The 27756-nt window shown below is 35.1% G+C and overlaps 1 protein-coding gene across 20 annotated transcripts in view; it reads left to right on the forward strand.

Moving 5' to 3' along the window:
* Positions 1-27756, forward strand: part of TEX11 (testis expressed 11) — a 196489-nt gene that overhangs the window by 75984 nt on the left and 92749 nt on the right. For all 20 annotated transcript variants that reach the window (XR_014075955.1, XR_014075957.1, XR_014075951.1 and 17 more), the window contains 7 exons: positions 2194-2248; positions 5609-5704; positions 11047-11128; positions 14003-14081; positions 19142-19290; positions 21442-21527; positions 26259-26396. Coding sequence is in view for 10 of the 20 variants with exons in the window: in XM_081566316.1 (XP_081422442.1) it covers positions 2194-2248; positions 5609-5704; positions 11047-11128; positions 14003-14081; positions 19142-19290; positions 21442-21527; positions 26259-26396 (685 nt within the window). In the remaining 10 variants the exon portion in view is untranslated. The remainder of the gene's footprint in view (positions 1-2193; positions 2249-5608; positions 5705-11046; positions 11129-14002; positions 14082-19141; positions 19291-21441; positions 21528-26258; positions 26397-27756) is intronic.

Consider the following 27756-nt stretch of genomic DNA (forward strand, 5'->3'; position numbering starts at 1 on the left):
GAAATGAATGTGATTTCATTTTTTTAAGACAGAATTTTTTTAGAACAGTTTTCAGTTTACAGCAACATTGAGAGGAAGGTACAGAGATTTCCCACATACCCCTTTCCCCACCACTTGCATAACCTCCTCCTTAATCAAGCACGGCTAAGATCTCCATTGTTTTTGACTATACCCTTAGTCAAGAGTCTCTCCTTGCTTGGTTTTCAAGTCATATCCCTTAGGCAGAAATGCTGAACTCTTCCTCTTTATTGCCTACATCTTCCCTTGGGCAGAAACTGTGCCACAGTGCTGCAGTTGGTGGCAGGAGTGTGGCAGCTCCTCCTGCAGTAGATGTTGTGGTGATGGTAGCCCCTAATCTTCTTAGTATGCCCTCCTGTCCTGGAGCCTCTGCCCAAAGAGCCAGCCTGGTTAAAGGTGATCAGCTGTTAACACCTGGGGTAGAGCCCTTAGCCTAAGAGTGAGAACTGAGTTGGGGAAGGGAAGACGCAGTCCTCTCATTGTGCCTGCCCATGATAGCACTTCTGCATCACAGATCTGGGGAAGATAAGAGAGGTTGGCAGCCTGAGTCTAGGACTTCAAGGAAGAGGGAATTCCCACTTATTTTTTGTTTTAAATTGGAGTATAATTGACTTTCAACATTATATCAGTTTCAGGTGTACAACATAGTGATTTGATATTTTTGTACCTTACAAAATGATCACCACAAGTTTCACTGCCTGTATTCCCTATACTGTACATTATGTCTCCATGACTTATTTATTTTAAAACTGGAAGCTTGTGCCTCTTGATTTCTGTCACTCATCTCCCCACCCCACTGCCAAATTCCTTTCTTGACAGCACTCATCTGGAGTAGCTTCCATCACATGGAGGTGGTGTGGATAGGAGCAGGTCATGGCTCAAATGCCAGAGACTCTCACTGTTTACTGAAATTCTGTTGGTTTTTGTTTAATAAATGTTTTTCAATTGCTGTATGCCCTTAGGACACTTTCCAGAGACCTTAAATGGTTGTTTTAATGATTTTTCCAGGCAGATGGGTGTTTCCCTGGGGAGAGAGGGTCCAAGAACTCCTTAATACCACGGTTGCAGAAGTTCTGTTTTCATTGAGTATTTAAAATACTGGCACGGGATGACCCAGGGGGATGGGGTGGGGAAGGAGGTGGGAGGGGGGTTCTGGAAGAGGAAAACGTGTACACCCATGGTGGATTCATGTCAATGTATGGCAAAACAAATACAATATCGTAAAGTTAAAAAATAGATAAATAAACTAATTTAAAAATAAAATACTGGAAGTAGAAGCTTTAATGTACCAATGGAGACCTCTATGAGACAGGGCTTTCAATGAGGCTGTTACAGTATAGGCCAGCTTTATACCCTCGTTAGCAAGCTGAAAACTCAGTTTAGTAGCTCTGGGTCTTTCAGAGTTTTTTAAAAGAAATTCTTCAAAGCAATGGCTTCAATTTAGTACAGTTCACCAAAATTTTATTGGCTTCCTTCCTTGGAATACCAATTTTATGGTGAGTGATCTTTGTTTTGCTTTTAGGTGTTTTGAAAACCTGAGGCTCATATTCATACATTATTTGTGGTTATCAGAATGTCCCATAGATAATATAGTATGGTAATTAAAGCAGAGAACTGAAAGTCAAATTTCTTTTCTCCCCAACCCCTTGCTCTCATTTTCAATATTAATCTAGGAAATATTAGAAATCACTTAACTGCTAAACTGGTTCATTCAGCTGCAAAATAGAACTAATATTGTGCATCACAAGGGTGTTGTGAAGCATAATAAATATTGCTGTAGCATTTTTTTCATGAAAACTCTGATATTTGTTTTATTATAAAAATATATTTCTTACACTTTAAAATGTGCTCATAAAGTAAGGGCTTGTACACACATGTAAAACAGTTTTATATAGTATATATAGCCAAATGGAAAAGAGCAGTACTGTAATTATGGTATTGATTTATTGAATATACATCCTGAGGAAATTGTGGTTTTCTAAAGTTAGAAAATATTGCTTTATACACTTGATTTTTATGTATTAATTGGCTAATAATCTGTTGTAGTGCAAAGTAGAAAAGTTGCAATTAAGTATATTTATCACATGTCTTCTTAGTAATATGTAATCTTGAAAAAAAAGTATAATTTGAAATAAATGTGTATATATGTGTGCTTTTTTCTTTTTTAAATTACAGCCAAAGCTACGATATTGGGAAGATGGATAGAAATTCTGTTGAGCCAGAAATGCTGGTAAGGATCATGTTAAATATTGCAGAAGTAGGTTGAAGAAATATAGTTTGTTATTTTAATAAATTTATAATAATCTATCCCTCTGTGAGTGTTCATTGGGCACATCACTTAATATCTCAGTGTGTTAGTTTTTATAAAGTTGATATACTTGTAGAATCTACCATCCAGGTAGATTCTTATACTCATGAGTTGTATAAGCATGTAAAGTGCTTAGGACAATGTTTGGCTATATATGTTATAGCTTTTATTTACATGCTCAAAAATTTTAGTTTTCCTGTAACCACTCAGATAGTATGTGCCTGGTATGGAAGTTTTACTATTTAATCAAATAAAATGTGATTATGTAATAAATCTGATATAAAGCTAATTTAATACATGCTATAGCAGAATGGAATTTTTTTGAATATCCACCTCTGCTTCTTACCATTATTACAATATATCAATCAAAATGTAACTGAATACTTATATACATCTAGCATTGTGGTAGATGGGGAATAAAAGAAAAGTATAAGACATTGCCTCTACCCTTAAAAAGCTTATGTTTAAAAGATGAAACTAATACAAGTGACTACAATGGAATATTATTCATCCATGAAAAGGAAAGAAATTCTGACACATGCTACAACATAGATGAACCTTGAGGACATTATGCTAAGTGAAGTAAGCCATTCACAAAAAGACATACTGTATGATTCCATTTCAATGAGGTATCTTGGTTTGTCAAATTCATAGAGACAGAAAATAGAATGGTAGTTGCAGAGGTTTGGAGGGAAGAGAACATGGTAAACTATTGTTTAATGAGTATAGAGTTTCAATTTTGTGAGATTAAAAAAGTTTTGGAGATGTATGATGGTGATGGTTGCACAACAGTGTGAATATACTTAATATTACTGAACCATGCACTTAAAAATGGTTAAAATGATCAATTTTATGTTATGTGTATTTTACCACAATTAAAAATAATAAGAATATATTATGATAGTGTCATATATTAGAATTTTATATAGCAATGAGAATAGATTACAATAATTTTAACTATGTGGATGTCCTCACATATAATGTTGAACAAAGCAAAATACAAGATAGTATATACTGTATATTTACATAAATATGAATGCCCAAAGCAGGCAGACCTAATACATGGTGTTAAAAGTCAGATAATTGGTTACCCTTGTTTTGAATAGTGTCTGAAAAGAGGTATGAGATGAGGCTAATGTTCTGTTTCTTGATTTCTGTGTTGTTAATATATTTTTGTTCACTTTGAGAAAATTCTGAGTTGTACCATTGAGATTTTTGAACTTTTTCTGTATGGATTTTTTACTTCAATTAAAATGTCAAAAGAAGATTTAAAAAAAAGAGTACAAGTGAAACAATTTGAGAAAAATAAGTGACAGACTGTGTGGTACTAAGCTGAAGTATGCAGAAGGGTATACAGAATAGGGGAATATTAGTGTTGACTAGAATATTTGAAGAAGTCTTCTGATGACTTCTCTGGTGGCTCAGTGGTAAAGAATCTACCTGCCAGTGAAGGAGAAATGGGTTCTATCCCTAGTCTAGGAAGATCCCACGTGCTATGGAGCAACTAAGCCTGTGCACCACAACTATTGAGCCTGTGCTCTAGAGCCCGGGAACCACAACTACTGAGCCCTCGAGCCACAACTACTGAAGCCCTTGCACCCTAAAGCTTGTGCTCTGCAGCAAGAGAAGCCACCACAATGAGAAGCCTGCACACCACAACTAGAAAGTAGCCCCTCCTTGCCGCAATCAAAGAAAAGCCCGTGCAGCACTGAAGATCCAGCATAACCAAAAAACAAAAGAATAAAAAAAGGAAACCTTCTGGTAGGAGTTAGACCTGAAAAGCAGATGGAGTTCATATAGTTAAAAGGGAGGGAAAAGGGAACTCGAGGCAAAGGATCTAGTTGAGAAGACATCTGAAAGAGGAAATGAAGATGGAAGATAGGATTTAAGTGTGATTGATACCTAATATTCATATTGTGAGGTATGGAGAAGTAAGATTATGAAATAGTTTTTCTTTCATGCTAGCAATACTTTATTGGGGTATAATATATATATATACATATATATATATGATAAATTGTACAAATTTTAAGAGTATACAGCATGATGAATTTCAGTTTATCTATATAGTCTTGTAACTACCACACAGATCCAGATCAAGATATAGAAATTTCCATCACCCTCAAAAGTTACCTTGGCCCCTTTCCAATTAACAGCTATTCCTACCCTCCTGATAAAACCAGTGTTCTGATTTTTATTGCTGTAGATTATTTTTGGCTTTTCTTGAACTTTGTATAAATGAAATCATACAGTATGTACTGTTTTATTTCTGGCTTCTTTTGCCTAACATAATAGTTTTGAGGTTCATCCATTTTGTGTTATCTTTCTGATTATTTGACACTTTTACTATTACAGAATAACTGTAGTCTTTTTCAGAGATGCCATAATTACTCCATCAAAGTTCTCTGGAGGAGTTTATAAGTTGCGAGTTGTTCCACGATAATAATAATGATATTAAGTACGGTATATCCATCTTAGTTTTTGAATTAAAAAACTCAAAGATGTGACACCCTAAATGTCCTTTCTCAAAGATTCACAGAGCCATAATGTACTTAACATTTTATTTTTAAGTTAGAAGACCACCTTTGCCTGGTCCTACTTTCCTCACTGTACTTAAAGGTAGAATATTCATGGAAATAGGCCTCCTTTCAAAATGTGAATCTGTAGTTAAACAAGTCTGTGCTGACTAGAGTTACTCTCCTTATCAATGTAGACCTGGCTGGAGAAACTGACTTAATTAAGAAATACTTGATTAATTTTAAAACTTGGTTGAGTTGGGACAAATCTTCTCTATAGGAAAGAGTATCTGTTCCTACTGAAATAGTGGTTCAGTTGGTTAATCTCTCAACTAGGCTATAAAGACTTTGAGAGAAGAATTATGTCTTTCTATTTACTTCTTTTGATGGATGCCTAATATAATGCTACCAAAACAGTAGGTGGTAAGATGATTACATTAAATATTGCTGGGCTTTAATTTCCTTATTCTTAAAGTGGGAATGATAAAGTACTTTAGCACTAGAAAACTGTTAAGATAATAATTATAATAACAGAATTATATTAAATTTAAATAAGCTATTACTATAAAATTCTCAGACAGTGTTTGGTGTGGGTAACATAATGATGAGACATATCCTAAGACTATGTCATTGCTTAAGGAAATGGTATTTCATAATTATGACTGAGGTTTGAGAAATGCCTGTCACTGTGTAAGTCATAGTCAGCTGTTGTATTGCAATTTAACCCTCAACTGTGTGTGTGTGTTTTTTCTATTTTCAATTATAGGCTAAAGCTCTGCAGTTACTAGCCAATGCTTATTTGAATTGGGACAGCAGCGAATATTATGATAAGGCTCTCAACACTATAAACCTAGCAAACAAGGTATAAGAGGTTTTTACTTTGAATATTAGCTTAATGCAATTTTGAAAGTGTTGATTCACATTTTGAAATCCAGTTTAGACATTTGCTCCAGTATTCCTTTTTTTTTTTTCAAATAACATATTGTGACAGTTTCTTCTGCAGTGCAGAAAGGAAGAATAAAATATACTTCTATGACAACAGATATTTTTGAAAAAAATTTCTTTTGTACAAAACAGAAAGTTGTCTACTGTGAGTAGATTTTAGGATAAAAAAGACATGATGATAAAATAGACAGATAATGGGATTTAGTTTAAAAAACATCAGTGTTTCACATTAGCTCATACTCGTACATACAAACATACACACACAAACACATATATACACATACATACACATGTACATACTTTATACTCCTGAACAAGGAACACTGATAGACTGATGACTGTTTAAAAAGAGATTCAATTAGGATCAATGTGTCTTATTCTGTAAGGCAATTAAATATACTAATACATTTTTAAAGGTTTTTTTTCCAACAAGATGGGATGCATGAAAGGAATAGTTTAATCAGGATATCAAATTGAGAGACCATTTATTTGAACTATATTTTCTTGAAACTTATGTCATATGGATGGGGTTATTTAATGCTGAAAAGCTTCTTTTACATTAAATTTTTTAATTTAACAATATTAATATACATGAACAATTTTCAAAAGTTGCATCCTGTTTTGTTTGGCATTTGCTGAGATGCAAGTCTAAATAAAAAACAGAATCCAAGACAATTGAGACAGTTGTGTACTAGCTACATGGCTTCTTCTCAGCATGTGTTTTTGTTTACTAGATGTAGAAGTTGCAGTTTTTATAACAATAATTGTTCATCTACCTTAGTCCTGACATCACATTTAATAGCCTAATTGTTGATCATGGACATAAACTGGATGTGTTAGGATTTCAGTGGCAGTATACATGTAAAAAAGTTTTATTTCTAAACAATTTCAAAGCTAGAGAAAGATTGAAAGAATAATAGTGCGAAGAATACTTGACTGTATACTTTACCCAGCATCACCTGTGATTAACATTTTGTGCATTTTATTTCTCTATATTATTCAGTTCAGTTCAGTCACTCAGTTGAGTCCGACTCTTTGCGACCCCATGGACTGCAGCACACTAGGCTTCCCTGTTAATCACCAACTCCCGGAACTTGTTCAAACTCATGTCCATTGAGTTGGTGATGCCATCCAACCATCTTATTCATCTTTTGTCATCCCCTTCTCCTGCCTTCAATCTTTCCCAGCATCAGGATCTTTTTAAATGAGTCAGTTCTTCACATCAGGTGGCCAATGTATTGGAGTTTCATCTTCAGCATCAATCCTTCCAGTGAATATTCAGGACTGATTTCCTTTAGGATGGACTCGTTGGATCTCCTTGCAGTCCAAGGGACTCTCAAGAGTCTTCTCCAACACCACAGTTCAAAAGCATCAATTCTTTGGTGATCAGCTTTCTTTATGGTCCAACTCTCATATCCATACATGACTAGTGGAAAAACCATCGCTTTGACTAGACGGACCTTTGTTGGCAAAGTAATGTCTCTGATTTTAATATGCTGTCTAGGTTTGTCATAACTTTTCTTCCAAGGATCATGCATCTTTTAAAATTTCATGGCTGCAATAACCATCTGCAGTGATTTTGGAGCCCAAGAAAATGAAGTCTGTCACTGTTTCCATTATTTCCCCATCTGTTGCCATGAAGTGATGAGACAGGATGCCACGATCTTCGTTTCTTGAATGTTGAGTTTTAAGCCAACTTTTTCACTCTTTTCTTTCGCTTTCATCAAGAGGCTCTTTAGTTCCTCTTTGCTTTCTGCTGTAAGGGTGGTGTCATCTGCATAGCTGAGGTTACTGATATGTCTCCCACAATCTTGATTCCAGCTTGTGCTTCATCCATCCTGGCCTTTCTCATGATGTACTCTGCATATGAGTTAAATAAACAGGGTGATAATATACAGCCTTGATGTACTCCTTTCCCAATTTGGAACCAGTCTGTTGTTCCATGTCTGGTTCTAACTGTTTCTTCTTGAGCTGCATACAGATTTTCCATGAGGTAAATAAGGTGTTTTGGTATTTCCATTTCTTTAAGAATTTCCACAGTTTGTTGTGATCCACACAAAGGCTTTGGTATAGTCAACAGAGCAGAAGTAGATGTTTTTCTGGAATTCTCTTGCTTTTTCGATGATCCAACGGATGTTGGCAATTTGATCTCTGGTTCCTCTGCCTTTTCTAAAACCCACTTGAACATCTGGAAGTTCTGGGTTCATGTACTGTTGAAGCCTGGCTTGGAGAATTTTGAGCATTACTTTGCTAGCGTGTGAGGTGAGTGCAATTGTGCCGTAGTATGAACATTCTTTGGCATTGCCTTTCTTTGGGTTTAGAATGAAAACTGACCTTTTCCAGTCCTGTGGCCACTGCTGAGTTTTCCAAATTTGCTGGCATATTGGGTGCCGCAGTTTACAGCATCATCTTTTAGGATTTGAAGTAGCTCAGCTGGAATTCCATTACCTCCACTAGCTTTGTTCGTAGTGATGCTTCCTAAGGCCCAGCTGACCTCACACTCCAGGATGTCTGGCTCTAGTTGAGTGATCACACCATCTTGGTTATCTGGATCATTAAGATCTTTTTCGTATAGTTCTGTATATACTTGCCACCTCTTCTTAATATCTTCTGCTTCTGTTAGGTCCATACCGTTTCTGTCCTTTATTGTACCATCTTTGCATGAAATGTTCCCTTGGTATCTCTAATTTTCTTGAAGAGATCTCTAGTCTTTCCCATTCTATTATTTTCCTCTATTTCTTTGCATTGATCTCTGAGGAAGGCTTTCTTATCTCTCCTTGCTATTCTTTGGAACTCTACATTCAGATGGGTATATCTTTCCTTTTCTCTTTTACCTTTTGCTTGTCTTGTTTTCTCAGCTATTTGTAAGGCCTCCTAAGACAACCATTTTGCCTTTTTGCATTGCATTTTTTGGGGGGATGATCTTGATCACTGCTTCCTGTAAAATGTCATGAACCTGTGTCCATAGTTCTTCAGGCACTCTATAAAATCTAATCCCTTGAATCTATTTGTCACTTCCACTGTATAATCGTAAGGGATTTGATTTACATTGTACCTGAATGGTCATACCTGAATATATAACTCTATATTATTGAGAAAATATAATTCATGCATTCATATTATTGAGGGTAATATATTAATATATCTGTAATAATATATATTATATGCACTCAGTATTGAGCTTTATAACATGTTTTTCTCTCTAATATATGATGAGTCTAGGATCATTTATGTGACATGTCTCTTAAGTCTCCTGTAATCTGAAACATTTCTGTAGCCTTTATTTTCACTTTTGTGTCATTGATATTTTAGAATACAGTAGCTCCCCACCTTGTTTTAAATGAAAATTCTTCATTTGAGATTTATCTGATTTTTTTTAATGATTAGACTCAGGTTATGCATTTGTGGGGCTTCCCCAGTAGCTCAGCTGGTAAAGAATCCACCTGCAATGCAGGAGAACCCCAGTTCAATTCCTGGGTGCGGAAGTTCCCCTGGAGAACAGATAGGCTACCCACTCCAGTATTCCTGGGATTCCCTGGTGGCTCACATGGTATAGAATCAGCTTGCAATGTGGACGACCTGGGTTCAAACCCCAGGTTGGGAAGATCCCCTGGAAGAGGGCATGGCAACCCACTCTAGTATTCTTGGCTAGAGAATCCCCGTGGACAGAGGAGCCTGGCGGGCTACAGTCCGTGGGGTCGCAAAGACTCAGACATTGCTGAGCAAGCACAGCACAGCACAGCATAGCTCTTACCCAAAGAAAGGTCTTGCAGCAGATTTTTTTTTTTTTTTTATGCCTTAAGAACTATATTTGAAGTCTGGAAAATGTGTAAGATTCCCGAAAGAGAGTGTGTAGGAAAAGGAGTACTTAGTTTTATAGAAGCTGAACGTTATGAAAGCCTCACAGTAAGGTGCTAGGAGGATAAGAGGAACACCTTAAAGTGGGTAAAATACCCACTAGATGGGCAAAAACTTAGAAGTCCAATAATTCCAAGTGTTAACAAGGATATGGAACACTGGAAATTCTTATCCACAACTGATGTCAGTGTAAAGTGGTATACCTCTTTGGAACTGCAAGCATGAGTCATCCTGCTTTGTTCTGTTTCCAGATTGTTTTGACATTCCTTGCACTTTCATATGAATTTGGGAATCAGCCTATCAATTTCTACAAAGATGCCAGCTGGGAATTTTCCTGCATTGAATCTGTAGATCAATTGGGAGATTACTGCTATCTAAACAATTATAAGTTTTCAAATCCATGAATATGAGATGTGTTTTTATTTATTTAGGTCTTCTTTAATTTCTTTCAGTAGTATTTTATAAGTTTTAGTGTAGAAGTCTTCCCCTTATTTTTAAAATTCATTCCTATGCATTTTATTCTTTTTGTTGCTATTATTAATGGAATTATTTTCTTACCTTCATTTTTGGATTGTTCATTGCTAGTATATAAAACATGTTTTGAGCTCAAGATATATTTGAATATGCCCATTAGGAAAGATGGTAATGTAAGAAATTATAATGCATTCTTAGTTTATTCTTATATTGATATCATCATTATTTGCAAGTGGTTATAATACCTGTGGTTGCTTTCCCTAACTTTCCATTCCTCAGGCATCTCACATATGAATTTACAGAGCATGAAGCTAATGAATACAGTGTCCACGTAGAGGTTAATTAATGTTGTAGAAAGAAAAATTCTGTTCTGTGAGCCTAGACTGCACTTTTAATTGTAAACAGCTGTTTAAAAATGTACACTGTCAGGCAGAAGTAGAACCAGGTCCAAATAGCAAGGACTTGGAAAAACCATTCTGAGTATATTGTTATTAATAGTAAATGTGATAGGCATATCCTATAGGAAAGACTGTATGTTTATTTCATTCAACCATTATTTGCAAAGGACTTTAGTTGTTATTAAGATCTCAAAAGAAAGCAGATCTAATTGATATTTAGGGTTTTGCTTACCAAGATAAGAATATGGTCTTATATTCTCACAGTTTAAATATTGACCTTGCCATTAAATGCTTGCCACTCAATAGAAGTGTTTACATGTTCTTTTCCACGTACTATTCCATTTAGATTGAATAAAATATCAGAAAATAGCCTCATGGATAGACTGGATATTATGATTTGATCTTTTATAATTTTGATTTCCTTTGATCATGAGTCATCTTGGTGTGGCTTAGTGAAATAGGGAATTACTTGAAAATTGTCTTTTACATTCTACAGTTAATATCATTGTGATTTCTTTGTTTAAAATAGGAAGAATTACAACCTGCTGGGCTTTTCTTAAAGGTGAAAATCCTCTTGTCAGGTAAAATAACTAATGAAGAACTTTTTCAAGGTAAGTAACATCTCTGTGTGAAAAGCACAGAGTTTTGAAATATTAATACTAATTTGTTGACTGTAAGATATTTTGTATTATACTAGCATCAGTATAATTTGATGGTGACTGAGAAGGAAATTGAGTACATAAGATTGTTAGGAAGCAAAGGAGAAGGAAGAGAGTACAGCAAATTTAGCAAGTAGTTAAAAAAAAAAAGCTAAATAAAAGCTATCAGTTTTCCTTTAGTCTAGCAGAAAATTCAGCTGCCCAACTTGCCCATCATGAAAAAAGATACCTATTGATAGAAAAAGCCTTTGCAATGCTGTGCCTTTTATAATTACTTGTCTGTGAAGTGAATGTGAAAGTCACTCAGTTGTGTCCGACTCTTTGCAACCCCATGGACTATACGATTCTCTAGGCCAGAATACTGGAGTGGGTAGCCTTTCCCTTCTCCAGGGGATATTCCCAACCCAGGAATTGATCCCAGGTTTCCCGCATTGCAGGCAGATTCTTTACCAACTGAGCTACAAGGGAATCCCAAGAATACTGGAGTGGGTAGCCTATCCCTTCTCCAGCAGATCTTCCTGACCCAGGAATCAAACCGAGGTCTCCTGCATTGTGGGTGGATTCTTTACCAACTGAGCTATCAAGGAAGCCCAATTACTTGTATAAACATTGCTATTTGTTTTTCGGAATTCTCAAGGAACTAGAATGTGCATATCTCAGCATAAACTGATATGCAGCTCTGAGTCATTTGGCAAGTCACTTAACTTTTCTGTGCTTCAGTTTCTTCATCTTTAAAAAATATATAATATTAATGTCTATCTCGTTGTGTTTTGAGAATTCTATGAAAAAAGTATGTAAAGCATTTAGTTCCATGCTTGGTACATCATTAGTGTGCAATAAATATTATTTATCATTTAGTTATTATGGTTACTACTATTAACTGTTATTACTACTATACTGTATAGAGGAATTAAGTGAGGCAAAGTATCTCTCTATGCACACTGACCTCTTAACAGTATTTCAATTATGTTTAGTCATAAAAATAATTTAAATTTTTTAATGTATACATGCTTTTTTTACCATATAAAATATAATCATAAAGCTGTATTACTTTTGCTATATAAAATTATATTAACATATAATAACTGATTATCCAGTAAATAGCAATTTATAATATGTAGGACTGTAATCAGATTTGGAAGTTGCTGTAAATTTGGTGCCAATTTAGTACTACTGAAACTTTCTGTGATTTCTAGAATATTAGCCAATCATCAGATCTCAGGATCTGAAATATATAGAGGATTCTGCATCTCTAGGTAATAGTATCAGCTCAGATATGCACAGGCTGAAATCTGTTCGGAGCCAGAAAGACAACTTCATTCTTTTTTTGCAGTATGGGAATAAACAAACTAACCAATTAAAGGAATAGTCCTATTCAAACTAACATAGCGTGGGAAGATCAGAGAGATTATTGGAGTTACCTAGTTTGAAGTTAATTCCTATTAAATTTTTTTTAATCAAAATGTAGAAAAGAAACAATTTAAAATGAAATTATTTTTTATTTCTAGATTGTTTTTACTTAACTCGATCTAGATACTCATGATAGAGTAATGAAGTTGCAACATCAGATTATAAACTAGGAAACTTCCATGAATTTAAGTTTTCTATAGTTTAAAACAATACAATTATCTTTCACTTTGTTATATTAAAAGTATTGGTATATATGAAACTTGCATTTTTAAAATATGTTCATTTCTTTGCTAATGAAAGTACTTTAAGAATCATCAACCTAACTATTGTCATTGGAACTTCACTGGTATTTTTTGTAGTAGAGAAGTAGACATTTTTAAAATATGTAATTTTTTTATTATGAAAAACTAGTACATACCCAGTGAAGAAGTTTTTGGAATAGACTAAAAATACTTATTGTCCACCATGCACTGGAATATCAGCTCCATGGCAGCAGAGATTTTTGTGTGTTTTGTCTACTGCTGGTTTCCCAGCACAGCTCCCTGGCACAAAGAATGCACTTATTAGCTATTTGTTGAATAAATAATTTAAACACAATCGCTTTTAGAAATTTGATGATTTATTTTCAGTATTTTTCTATCTTAATTTGCTCTTTTTCAGAATTTATAGACAGCCTTTTTTTTCCAGTTTTTTTACTAATCTTATAATTCATATTGGTGCATATTCATTTTTTGAATGATAAACACAGTTTTATTTTATATTTAACAGTTTTAATCATTGCATAGTAATTTGTCACTATCTATAATGGACACAGTATACATCATTTTTATTGTCATTATAATCTGTGTTGCTTTTATTAACAATATCTTTGTTACATTTCCCCACATTTATTTCAGATGACTTTTCAGAAGTACAATTTCTGAAATAAAGAGAATCATAATAGTAGCTATCATTTATTGAATGCTTACTAAGTGCTAGCTCTTTTGCTATGTAATTTAAATGTATTATCTCATGTAAGTCTCTCAACAACCCTGAGAGATTGGTGATTTGTTCCCCACTTTACAGATGGCAAAACTAAAGTCCAGAAAAACTAAGTAAATTGACTATAGCCATAAAAGTGGCAAGTGGTTTCAAATATGAATATGACTGACTTCAGATCCCAAGCTCTTAATCACTGGGTTTTTAGCATATAGTACTCAAATTGCTTTTCAAAAGGTTACTTTGCCTGTTTCACTGCATTCTCTGTAGCATTGGAGATTACTGGCATATAAAAAGGCTTTGATAAATTGTTAGGCAAGACATGATATATGGCAAGCATTTAGAAAGTAGATTTTGAACAAAGGAAAATTATTGAAAATAGCTAAGCTTACTCAAAAATGAAACTGATATGATTATTTCATTTTTTCTTTTTGTTAGCTGTTATGGAAATTCTGCATTTGGGCATGTCTATGAACTTCTGTCTGAACATTACTAAATTCCTGTTGGATCAAAAAAGGTATAGAAGAATTGATTTTCTTTTCTTTAAAGACTAACATTTTTCTAAGGTTTCCATTAACATATGTTGAATTATATCTGTTTATATCTGTATCTATCTATACCCATATTCACAAAGCACAATATTTGGCATTGTGCTAATCACATTAGGAGATGGAACTGCTTGCTTAATGATTTAAACAATAAGTAGTCAATTTTAAAATTTATATTAAAATTTTTAAAAATGAAAAAAAAGTTTCATTTTAAGATAGGGTTTTGTAAAACCAGAGTTGACTAGGTTAACTTGCAGGCCAGTGTTATGTGGAACTGGAAGGCATGTGCAAGTGTAGTTCTGCAGATGATATACCCCTCTGGCTCTATCATCATGGAATTATTAATGTCAGAAGGGACCTTAAAGTACTTGTAGACCTCTTTAGTGGTTTACAAGCTTTGGTATTCATCACAATTACTGGGAAATAAGCACTTGAAAAGATGCTGAACATCATTAGCCATCAGGAAAATGCAAATCAAAACTGCAATGAGAAAGGAAAATGCAAATCAAAACCACAGTGAGAAACGGTTTCATACCACTAGGATGGCTGTAATCAAAAAGATAGATAATAACAGAAATTGACAAGGATGTGAAAAATTGTATTCCTCATACACTGCTGGTGGGAATGTAAAATTGTGCAGCTACTTTAGAAACAGTCTGTCAGTTCCTGAATAAGTTAAATAGAGAGTTACCATATGACCTAGCAGTTCTAATCCTGAGTTAAACAGGAAACATATCCATACAAACACAGGTATATGAATGTTCGTTAGCAGCATTATTTTTAATAATCAGATGTGTAAATAACCAAAATGCCTATGAACGAATGAAAAGAAAAGCAAAATGTAGTATACTTATATCATGGAATATTGTTGTTCAGTTGCTAAGTCATGTCTGACTCTTTGTGACCCCATGAACTGCATGCAGCATGCCAGGTTTTCCTGTCCTTCATTATCTCCCAGAGTTTTCTCAAACTCATGTCCATTGAATTGGTGATACCATCCAACCATCTCATCCTCTGTCACCCCCTTCTCCTCTTGCCCTCAATCTTTCTCAGCATCAGGGTCTTTTCCAATGAACAGGCTCTTTGCATCAGGTGGCCAAAGTATTGGAGTTTCAGCTTCAGCATCAGTCCTTCCAATGAACATTCAGGGTTGATTACTTTTAGGATTGACTGGTTGGATCTCCTTGCAGTCCAAGGGACTCTCAAGAGTCTTCTTTATTAGTAGGTCTGGGATGGGGACTGAGATTTGCATTTCTAACAAGCTTCCAGATGATGCTGATATTGTAGATGTGTGAACCACACTTTGGCCAGATTTGGGAGTTTATTGCCAACTTTGTGAAAAAAAAAAATCAGAATTTTTCCTGTCTCTAGTTATCATCACCCCTCCAGTTTTCCATAATTTCTTAAAGACTTTTATGAGTCTCATCTACAAATGTCTTAGTCTCTTATAATACAAATTCATTTGATCTAGGGGTCCTAAACTCTTTTATAAAACTCTTTTATTAGTTACTATTACTATCTTCTCACATTGCTTTTTAATTTCTTCTTTTCAGAATTTTTATCAATATTTTTACTCTGAAATTTACCATGAGTATAATGAAAATTTTAAAGGAAAAATCATATTTAACTTATTATCCTAACAATCTGTTTTTAGTTTTTTTCTTTCCTTTAGCTTTATTCCCCGCCTTCTTCTTAAATAAGGCCTGATTTTTTCATTAACATAATAGTTTTTTAACTCACTGTTGAATATTACAATAAACTGTTTACGAGCTCTCTCATTTCTTCACACTAAAAGAGTTCCTGAAGAGTTCTATTGATAGAAAATTTGATATAGTAAATACTATTTTTCCATAGGTTTACATTATAAAAATAAAAATGACTTACCTCCAGGGAATTCCCAGGCAATCCAGTGGTTAGGACTCCATGCTTTCACTGCTGAGGGCCTGGGTTCAATCCCTGGTTGAGGAACTAAGATCTACAAATGGACCATAACTATAATGAAAATTTTAAAGAAAAAAGATCATATCTAATCTTAGTATCCTAATGAGTTGTGTGGCATGGTAAAAAAAAAAAAAAAAGACTTACCTCCAAAAAATATTTGGCTCTAAGATATAATAAAATCATACTTAGGAATACAGCAAAATTTAAAAATGATATGTTTAGATGAAATTCATTCCTTTGATAATATAATAATAAGTACTTGAGTGGGTTGCAGAAATGGCATGCTAGCTGAAATGAGTGAGATAATTTCCTAAAAACATAGAAAAAGAGGCAGATTTGTAATATTAAGGCCCTCACACTCTCAATACTAATTCTTTCCTGGGATAGGTCTAAAAGATTATCATTAGACACTAGGAGGTAAAAGGAGTCATCAACTGACCTCTGGGATTTTATTTAATCATGCCTACATGGTTTTTCCCATGTAATAGCTACCATCAAAGCAGAGTACTGTTGTTAAGACTGTTACCAGAGATCTTTCTTCTTCTCTCTTGTTTCAGGTGAGACATTCTTATAACCTACTTTGTAAGGCATGAATTAGAATTTTTGTTTTAATAAAAATTCTTAATGATTTCATTAGAAATCATAGTTCCAGTCTGTAGGAAGTGAAGGTGGCACAGAATATATACTCATTTCTTGAATCTTCAGTATATTTTGTTTGGATAGATCGTTTGTCATTCCCCCCCGCCCCCACCGAGGTAGGGATTGGTTTTAGAATGTTTGAGATGGAAAAAGGAATAGAAAGGATTTTTTAAGGTTGATTGTTTTTTGGAGACAAGAGTTTGATTTTCCTTAGCACGTTGGTTGCATTGCAGTTCATTTTATCAACAAAAATTGTGTCTAGTGCAACATGTTGTCAGGGGTCTGGTTGGAGATGAAAAGAAATATAAGAAGTAGACATTCCTCTATTGAATTTACCGTCCACTACAATAAGCTAAGCATGTGTATGCTTGATCAGTCAGCTGACAATAAAATGTAAACTTTGAGAAATGCATAGTATAGTTGATTTATATGAATCCTATATGACTTTAGAGGAAGGAATAAAAGCTCACTGTGGGGTCCATTGATCACGGAATGCTTAATGGAGGGGATAGCGACTTAGAAATGGGTAAGATTTTCATAGGTAAGTAAGTAGTAATTACTGATAGGAAGATTAAAGTGATCAAAAATGTTGTGAGCACAAGGTGCTATAATTTAGTCCAATTTAGCATCGTCTATGTAAAGGACAACATATGGAACACATAGGGGCTTCTTTCAGGAAACTTACAAATCTTACTGTAAAGAGGATATTTGTAAAGATAACAATACAAGACAGCACAGGGAAAAGGAGAATAGTTGACAAATTAGTATAGGAATTCAGAAGAGGCCTAGACTATTGTGTACTGGGAACATCTAAAACGTTTCTTTGAAAGTGAGACTTGAGCTGGGCTTTGAAGGTTGGAGAGAATTTAGGAAGATGGAAAGGAGAAATAAGGACGTATTCAGAATATGATGATTAGTTGTTCAGAGAGGGTGCAGCATCAGTTTTATATAAAGGGTGTAATGAGATAAAGTCAGGTAAATTAGAGTCATTTGTGAAAATCCTTGAACATCAAGCTAAAGGACTTTATGATATAGGCAAATGGGGACCCATTCAAGGTTTTCAAATAAGGTAGTGACATGCTAATGGCAATAATATGTAAGAATTTGAGAAAGTGAGACTAGAGATAGGAAATCTGTTGAGACATTTATGATTCAATAATCCCTCATAATAGCCTCTTATTGCCCTATGTATTAGCTTATCACTTCAGAGCAAATATGAAGTGTTAAGAACCTGAACTAGGTTGACATTAAGTTTAAGTGTGAGTCTCTCAGTTGTGTCAAACTCTTTGCAATCCCCTACAGAGGATTGGAGGAGAAGGAAACCCTGGAGATGGCAAGCCACTCCAGTATTCTTGCCTCGAGAATTTCATGGACAAAGGAGCCTGGCAGGCTACAGTCCATGGGATCACAGGTTGATACTAGTGGCAATTAATTCTTTCACATCTGAGTTCCTACAGTGTACCAGTTATTTTATAGCTGGACACTAAAGATATAGAAATTAAATAATATGCAGTCTCTAGTCTCAAGAAGATCACTGCCTAATGGGGAAAAGTAGTTCATAATTATGAAATAAATACAGTAACAGTTATTTTGGTATTACCAAAGAGGGGCTTATGAGTGGATGATTTATAAAGATAAAATTATTCTTGCCTATGTATTTGTTATTGACATTGCATCATTTTGAGTTAGTGTACACACTCTTGCTGCTTTTGCTTTTATTCAACCATATTGATAACTGATTTACCAGCCCCACATTATCTTCAAGACCTATCATTTTTCAACATTTTCACATTAAAGCCATAAACTATACAAATAAGGAATCTTGCTATCAGAGATTTCTAATATAGGAAATAGAAGAAAGAGATGAAAGTGAAAGACACTATGCAAAATAAGAATTGGGGACTTCAGTACCCCACTTGTAGCAGTAGATCATCCACACAGAAATCAACAAGGAAATATTGGACTTCAGCCATACAGTAGATCAGTAGGCCTAATAGACATTTATAGAACATTCCATTCAACAGCAGCAGAACCCATCTTCTTCTCAAGTGCACATGGAATGTTCTCCAGGATTGATTATATGAAAGTTCTCATGACAAGGGACTAGTAAATTTCTAATGTCTGTTCGTGTATCTTCACTTCATGGATCTCATGTTCCAGTATTTATAAATTGGCATTGGTTTTGGAGAAAAAGAATAAATTAGATATTAGTAGAGAGATGATTATCTGACTGTATATGTTTATAAGAAGAAAATGCTTATGGCTTGATAAATTAAACAGGAGGTGAATTATTTGTTATTGACAAATAGTTTTGTTGAGATATTTAATGGTATTACTTGAGCTCAGACTGTGTCTTACCTGTTTTGGTCATGCTCAAACAAATTTTAGGGTTGTTAATTTAAAAAAGTTATTTTATTCACACCACTTAAAATTGTGTTTTCTTCAACAGAGAATCTGTTGGGTTTGATTTCCTGAAGATTATCTGTGAACATTTTCAATCAGAAGATAATAAGAAAGCTCAACTGCTCCAAATTGAAATGTTTTTACAAAGGAAGGAAGAATTGACTGCAAAGGAGAAGATTGAAGGAATCATTACAGGTCAATAGGATTTTTGCAGATGTTTTAGAAAAGTGTTAATATGCATGTCCTTCTGAGACGGATATCATAACAGTAGAAAAATCCTCATATCAACAGATTTTTTTTCTTTTTCGCACTTACTATTTTTCCTCCCTAATATCCTTTAACTAGAACAATTCACCTAACCAGATTCCACCTATGTGGTAAGCCAGGATGAAAACTAAACAAAAATAACAAAATATCAACAAAAATAGACTCAGCTTAAAAATCATCTGTAATGGAAAATTGTGAGGTTGGAAGCCTAATTTCATGTTTCAGTTTGATCTCAGATTAGTTTGTGTACCTTCAGGCAAGTCAGTAATATCTCTGGATCTTGTTTTTTTCCAACTATCTAATGAAGATTGTGAACTACATTCCTAGTTTTTTATTTCTTTTTAGCAGCACTAGCATCCTTTTGTGATGCAATCTTATGTGAACCCTGCCCCCAATAAAACAGACTAGAGTTGTATTTAAAGCAAAGATGTATACCCAAATCTTGGCATTCCATTAATCCCCCATCTCTCTGTAGAACCTTATACTCTGAAGAACACAGATAGTGTGAACTCTTTCTTAGAAAATTCTTACCCTAATCTGTTCTTTCAACTCTATACATATAGAGATATTTTGGAATGATAGTCACTAATGTTAACACTGGAATTTATTCTGAGTGGTGGAAGTTTTGGTGATTTGTTGCTTTTTTGTTGTTTACCAGATTGCTTGAATTTTATAAGTATGAATCATGTTTTATAAAAACAAAGGCATTGATTTTTAAAGGAAATCTTTTGACTAGATAATTTCTGAGTCTTTTGAACTCTAGATTCTATGAATTGTATTTTACTGATGACACCCTTCTTCCATATCCTCCCTAAGAATCCAGTTATTTTTAGACCCAGTGTTGATAAGCTTGGTTATGTGATTTTCCAACCCTCAGCATTTTAATGGTAGCATATTATAAAGGGAGAAAGGACCTACAAGAAAATATACAGATATCCTGATCACAAGGGAGGGAAAAACCTTATAAATTGTGTAAAACCATTTTAAATACTTTTAAAAGTATAATAATATGTACTATATAATAATTACTAAAGTCATTATTATGGTATACTAACAGTATAATAAAATACAATGGCTGTTACTGTTGACCTTGAATAGTCTAAAACTAGTTAAATTGTGCTTCAGAAACTAGAAAGTATGTTTAGAAAAACATAATTCTTAAAACATGACTTTTAGAAAAATTAAGAACTTTAAGTGATTTAGACTTCTTAAAAATATTTTATGCTTGATGAAAGTAAACTGCCAGGTAACTAGAAAACTTTATTATCTAGAATAACTAATTTTCCATGATTAGAGTTAGCCAAAGTTGTATTACGGTATCTAATTATACAATTATACTTTCAAAGTATTATAATATTTTAAGTACGTACTTTACAGGGGTTTTTACTTTCATGTGACTATTTTTTACTAAGTCATGGAACAAACTTTGCTGACTGGGTTGAGGGGTCAGAGACTCTGTTTTCTAATCAAGACTTTTGTGGAAATTGATTGTGCCAAAGGGGTGGAATTGTAAGGGGTAGAGAATTCTACTACAGATTAAACTTTGCTGTAGTGTGTGCTAATGTATTTGAACCCTGTAAATGTCTAGACCAGAAACAATCAGACATGAGTTACAATTTAAAGTAATAGAGTTTATGTGTAAACATGTTCTTAAAGTATTTTACAAAGGCTTTAAGGTATAATTGGCCTTTCTTGTGAACTTGAACCGATCTTGTTAGTATATAATAGTATAAACACTTCTTGTTAATGATTTCTAGCTTTGCTGTCTGTTCACTGATAATAACATTAAGGCACCAGATGATGATCAAATTTGGAACATAGAAAATACATTAAAAAGAAACTGGGCTGGAAAACTATTACAAATCTGATGGGCAAAGTACAGTGATTCTAGCAAACTCTGATTGTATTATATCATCAATTTTGCTAGTAAATCTAAAATTGATGATGAAAACCTGTCTGAATGTGGTTGTGTTTGTAGCCATTACGTAAAGATTATAGGTTCTGAATACAGTTATTGCTCTTTATTTAATGTAATAGATCTTGATTCTTGTTTTTAGAGCTTGTTTTTTTTTTTTTCAGGTCACCAAACAGGAAAACGACTGACACCAGAATTAGTAGGCTATTTCCACAGCATTATTTGGAAACAAGCTTCCAGAAGTTTTGAGGTTTGGGAATAATCTATTTTTATTCTTTATATTCTTTCTTCACACTAACAAATAAAAGTGTGTTCGCTATAAAAATCCTAGAGCATCAAATAATAACCTCTTTCTGCTTTTATGCTATTTATTAAATGTAATGTAGAACATTAATCGGCAGTGGACAAGAATTTATTTAAAAATGCTAAGATATGATTCATCTCCACTGGGAATTTGTTGTTGTTCAGTCGCTAAGTCGGTGTCTGACTCCTTGCAACCCCGTGAACTGCAGCACGCCAGGCTTCCCTGTCCTTCACTATCTCCCAGAGTTTGTTCGAATTGAAGTCCATTGAGTCGCTTGGTGATGCTGTCTAACCATCTCATCCTCTGCCACCCTCTTCTCCTTTTGCCTTCAATCTTTCCCAGCATCAGGGTCTTTTCTAATAAGTCAGCTCTGCACATCAGGTGGCCAAAGAACTGGAACTTCAGCTTCAGCATCAGTCTTTCCAATGACTGTTAAGGGTTGATTTCCTTCAGGATTGACTAGTTTTAGCTCCTTGTAGTCCAAGGGACTCTCAAGAGTCTTCTCCAGCATCACAATTCAAAAGCATGAATTCTTTGGTGCTCAGCCTTCTTTATGGTCCAACTCTCACATCCATACATGACTATGGAAAGAACCATAGCCTTGACTATATGGATCTTTGTCGGCCAAGTGATGTCTCTGCTTTTTAATACACTGTCTAAATTTGTCATACTTTTCCTTCCAAGGAGCAAGCATCTTTTAATTTCATGGCTACAGTTACTGTCCACAGTGATTTTGGACCCAATAAAAGAAAATCTGTCAATGTTTCCACTTTTTCCCCTTTTATTTGCCATGAAGTGATGGGACCAGATGCCATGATCTTACTTTTTTGAATGCTGAATTTTAAGCCAGCCTTTTCTCTCTCCTCTTTTACCCTTATCAAGAGATTCTTTAGTTCCTTTTCGCTTTCTGCCATAAGGGTGGTATCATCTGCATATCTGAGGTTGTTGATATTTCTCCCAGCAATCTTGATTCTAGCTTGTGATTCATCCAGCCCTGCATTTCACATGATGTACTCTGCATATAAATTAAATAAACGGGGTGACAATATACAGCCTTGTCATACTCCTTTCCCAATTTTGAACCAGGCAGCTGTTGCATCCATGTCCAATTCTAACTGTTGCTTCTTGACCCACCTACAGATTTCTCAAGAGACAGGTAAGGTGGTCTGGTATTCCCATCTCTTTAAGAATTTTCCAGTTTGTTGTGATCCACACAGGCAAAGGCTTTACGTAGTCAATGAAACAGAGTAGACGTTTTTCTGGAAATCCCTTGCTTTCTCCATGCTCCAATAGATGTTAGTAATTTGATCTCTGGTTCCTCTGCCTCTTCAAAACCCAGCTTATACATCTGGAAGTTCTTGGTTCACATACTGCTGAAGCCTAGCTTGAAGGCTTTTGAGCATAACCTTGCTAGCATGTGAAATGAGGGCCATTGTATCATGGTTTGAGTATTCTTTGGTATTGCCCTTCTTTAGGAGTGTAATGAAAACTGACCTTTTCCAGTTCTGTGGCCACTACTGAGTTTTCCAAATTTGCTGGCATGTTGAGTGCACCACTTTAACAGCTTCATCTTTTAGGATTTTAAATAACTCAGCTGGAATTCTATCTCTTCCATTGTATACATATACCATATTTTCTTTATCCACATTCATCAGTAAATGACAACTTACATGGTTTCCACATCTTGGCTTGCTGCAATGGACATTCGAGTACAAATATCTCTTTGAGATAATGATTTCATTTTCTTTGGATGTATACACAGAAATGGGATTACTGAATTGTATGGTAGTTCTATTTTTAATTTCTTGAGAAATCTGCATACTGTTTCCATAGTGACCATACCAGTTTACACTCCCACCACCAGTATACAAGGTTTACCTTTTCTCTACATCCTCACTACCATTTGTTAATCTTGTCTTTCTGATGCTAGCCATTGTGACAGCTGTGAGGAGATATCTCACTGTGATTTTGATTTACATTTCCCTAATGGTTAGTGATGTTGAACACGTTTTCATGTACCTATTGGCCATTTGTATATCTTCTTTGGAAAAGCTTGCCCAGATCCTTAGGACATTTTTAATGGAGTTTTTGGTTTTTTGTTTGTTTCTGTTTGTGTTTTTATTTTTTGCTACTGAGTTGTAGGAGTTCCTTATATATTTTGGATAGTTCCATATTGAGTATGTCAGTCAGTTCGGATCAGTTTCTCCGTAGTGTACCACTCGTTGTGACCCCATGGACTGAGGAACACCAGGCTTCCCTGTCCATCACCAACTCCCGGAGCTTACTCAAACTCATGCGCCTTGAGTTGGTGATGCCATCCAACCATCTCATCCTCTGTTGTCCCTTTCTCTTCCTGCCTTCAATATTTCCCAGCATCAGGGTCTTTTCAAATGAGTCATTGCCTTTCTTTGGGATTGGAATGGAAACTGACCTTTTCCAGTCCTGTGGCTACTGCTGAGCATAGTGGTTTCCACACTTCCACAGCATCGTCTTTTCGGATTTGAAGTAGCTGAGCTGGAATTCCATCACCTCCACTAGCTTTGTTCATAGTGATGCTTCCTAAGGCCCACTTTACCTCGCACTCCAGGATGTCTGGCTCTAGGTGAGTGATCACACCATCATGGTTATTTGGATCATTAAGATCTTTTTTGTATAGTTCTTCTGTGTATTCTTGCCACCTCTTCTTATTATCTTCTGCTTCTGTTAGGTCCATAACATTTCTGTCCTTTATTGTGCCTGTCTTTGCGTGAAATGTTCCGTTGGCATCTCTGATTTTCTTGAAGAGATCTCTAGTGTTTCCCATTCTGTTATTTTCCTCTATTTCTTTGCACTGATCACTGAAGAAGACTTTCTTATCTCTCCTTGCTATTCTTTGGAACTCTGCATTCAGATGAGTTTATCTTTCCTTTTCTCCTTTGCCTTTAGCATCCCTTCTTTTCTCATGTATTTATAAGGCTTCCTCAGACAGCCATTTTGCCTTTTTGCATTTCTTTTTTTTTGGGTATGGTCTTGATCCCTGCCTGCTGTATAATGTCACAAACCTCCATCCATCGTTCTTCAGGCACTCTTTTGTCTACGAGGTCTAATCCCTTGAATCTATTTGTCACTTCCACTGTATAATCGTAAGGGACTTGATTTTGGTCATACCTGAATGGCCTAGTGGTTTTCCTTACTTTCTTCAATTTAAGTCTGAATTTTGCAATAAGGAGTTCATGATCTGAGCCATAGTCAGCTCCCAGTCTTGTTTTTGGTAACTGTATAGAGCTTCTCCATCTTTGGCTGCAAAGAATATAATCAATCTGATTTCAATATTGACCATTTGGTGATGTCCATGTGCAGAGTCTTCTCTTGTGTTGTTGAAAGAGGGTGTTAGCTATGACCAGTGCGTTCTCTTGGCAAAACTCTGTTAGCATTTGCCCTGCTTCAGTTTGTACTCCGAGGCCAAATTTGCCTGTTACTCCAAGTATCTCTTAACTTCTTACTTTTGCCTTCCAGTCCTCTATGATGAAAAGGACATCTTTTTGGGGTATTAGTTCTAGAAGGTCTTGTAGGTCTTCATAGAACCATTCAACTTCAGTTTCTTTGGCATTACTGGTTGGGGCATAGACTTGGATTACTGTGATATCGAATGGTTTGCCTTGTAAACGAACAGTAATCATTCTGTCGTTTTTGAGATTGCACCCAAGTACTGCATTTTGGACTCTTGTTTTATGTTGGCTACTCCATTTCTTCTAAGGGATTCTTGCCAACAGTAGTAGATATAATTGTCACCTGAATCAAATTCACCCATTCCAGTTCATTTTAGTTCACCAATTCCTAAAATGTCGCTGTTCACTCTTGCCATCACCTGCTTGACCATGTCCAATTTACCTTGATTCATGGACCTAGCATTCCAGGTTCCTGTGCAATACTGTTTTTTACAACATTGGAATTTATTCTCATCACCAGTCACATCCACAACTGGGTGTTGTTTTCGGTTTTTCTCTGTCTCTTCATTCTTTCTAGAGTTATTTCTCCACTCTTCTCCGGTAGCATATTGGGCACCTACTGACCTGGGGAGTTCATCTTTCAGTGTCCTATGTTTTTGCCTTTTCATACTGTTCATGGTGTTCTCAAGGCAAGGATACTGGAGTGGTTTGCCATTCCCTTCTCTAGTGGACCACGTTTTGTCAGAACTCTCCACCATGACCCATCCATCTTGAGTGACCCTACATGGTATGGCTCGTAGTTTTACTGAGTTAGACAAGGCTGTGGTCCATGTGATCACTTTGATTAGTTTTCTGTGATTGTGGTTTTCATTCTGTCTGACCTCTGACAGATAAGGATAAGAGGCTTATGGAAGCTTTCTGATGGGAGATACTAACTATGGGGTAAACTGGGTCTTGTTCTGATGGGTCATATTCTGATTGAATATGTAGTTTGCAGGTATTTTCTCTAATTTCATAGGTTGCGTTTTAATTTTGTTGATGTTAGGGAAGAAAAGAGAATGTTGATTGCCACTATGACTTATATTCATCAAGGCTGGTAATAAAATGCACTTAACTTCCAACTAAAGATGTGTTTTGGTTGCCTAAAAATTTAAGCATTACCATTTTTTGTTTCTTGAGATGACTTGGACCAATTAGGGTCAAATGTAGAGATATCTCTGTAATTTTGTTATTTCTTTTTAAACTTTAGGTACAAAAATTTGATGATGCCCTGCGCTGGTACCATTATTCTCTGAGATTTTATGCAGTTGATCAATCTGATGTGAACTTCTCCAAGCTACAGAGGAACATGGCTTCTTGTTACCTGCATTTGGGACAATTTGATAAGGTCTTTTGATTTATCTCTTTTTCAAAGATAGCATATGTTGTTATGGGCAGTGGCAGAGATAATTACAATGTGATATCTTGACTGTTAGGTTAGGATATCTGAGAGTTCCTTCACACAGGACAAAGTCAAATTGATAGTTTCTTGATGCACACACTATGAACATTAATAAGTGGAACTTCCCAATAGGAGAAAGAATTTATAGACTCTTAATTCCATTGCTTACTGTTTATTTTTAACACTCTGTTCCGCAAGGTAGTGTATTATTGGAATTTTGAACAGAGTTATCTGCTACTAACCATCTGCAGTATTGTCCTTTGAAGCAGAATAAATTTTAAGGTAAACACTTTTTGTCAAGCATTCAGTGAGAGCAAATATTTGGATGAAATATCATTCTTTTACTTCTGGGTTGGCTCTTACCTTTCTACCACTCTTTTAAAAGTTCAGCAATTGATTTCTTATCAGGACAAAATTCTAGAGGTAAAATAGATAAAACTCGTTCCACTCAGGAAACCCAGTTTTCACATAAACACTAAGTAACTTAAGCACTAAGTCACATAAGCACTAACTCTTAATGACTCTTGTTGACTTTCTGTCATACTCTCCACCAATCCTTGGTAATTGTGAAACATTTTTTATCCCTAAGCCCCATGCTTTATCCTTTATTTTAGCAAAAAAAAAAAACAACAACCCTAATTTTCTGGGCTTGTAGCCACTGACATCAGCTCCTCTCCTCTTTATCCGTTCTTTCTTCTCCCTTATCTTAGAGAAAGAAGTAACTTTCCCGTTAGACCTTGTCTACAAATTTCAATGCTAGTTTTTTAATCTTTTTCTCTCTACTGTTTCTTTCCCTGTCACTACAATTATTTTTAGGCCTTCTCTATCCGAAAGCTTCTCTTCAACCTGTCATCCTCCCCAAATTATAGTTTGCCCTTCTTTTCATTATCAAACTTTATAACCTAAAATTACTGCCTATATTTTTTTAGTGTTCATTCATTCAAAAAATATTTATTAACTGTCTACTACATGTTAAATACTGTTTTAGGCATTGGGGATGTAGTAGTGACCAAAGTGGACAAAACCGTCTACCCCTACAGAGTTTATATTCTACTGGAGAGACAGACAATAAAAAGATAAATGTTATGGTATATTAAGAAGGTCAGCAAATTTTCTGTACAGAACCAGATGGTAAATATTTTAGGTTTTTTAGGCCATAGTCTTTCTTGTAAGTACTCAACTTTGCAGTTGTACCATGAAAACAGCCGTAGACCATATGTAAACAAACTGACATGACTTTGTGCTAACAAAAAGTTATATTTAGGAACATTGAAATTTGAATTTCATACAACTTTTTGTGTCATAA

The sequence above is a fragment of the Giraffa tippelskirchi genome, chromosome X, assembly GCF_054371585.1.
Source record: "Giraffa tippelskirchi isolate mGirTip1 chromosome X, T2T-mGirTip1v1.2.pri, whole genome shotgun sequence".
Lineage (NCBI taxonomy): Eukaryota > Metazoa > Chordata > Mammalia > Artiodactyla > Giraffidae > Giraffa > Giraffa tippelskirchi.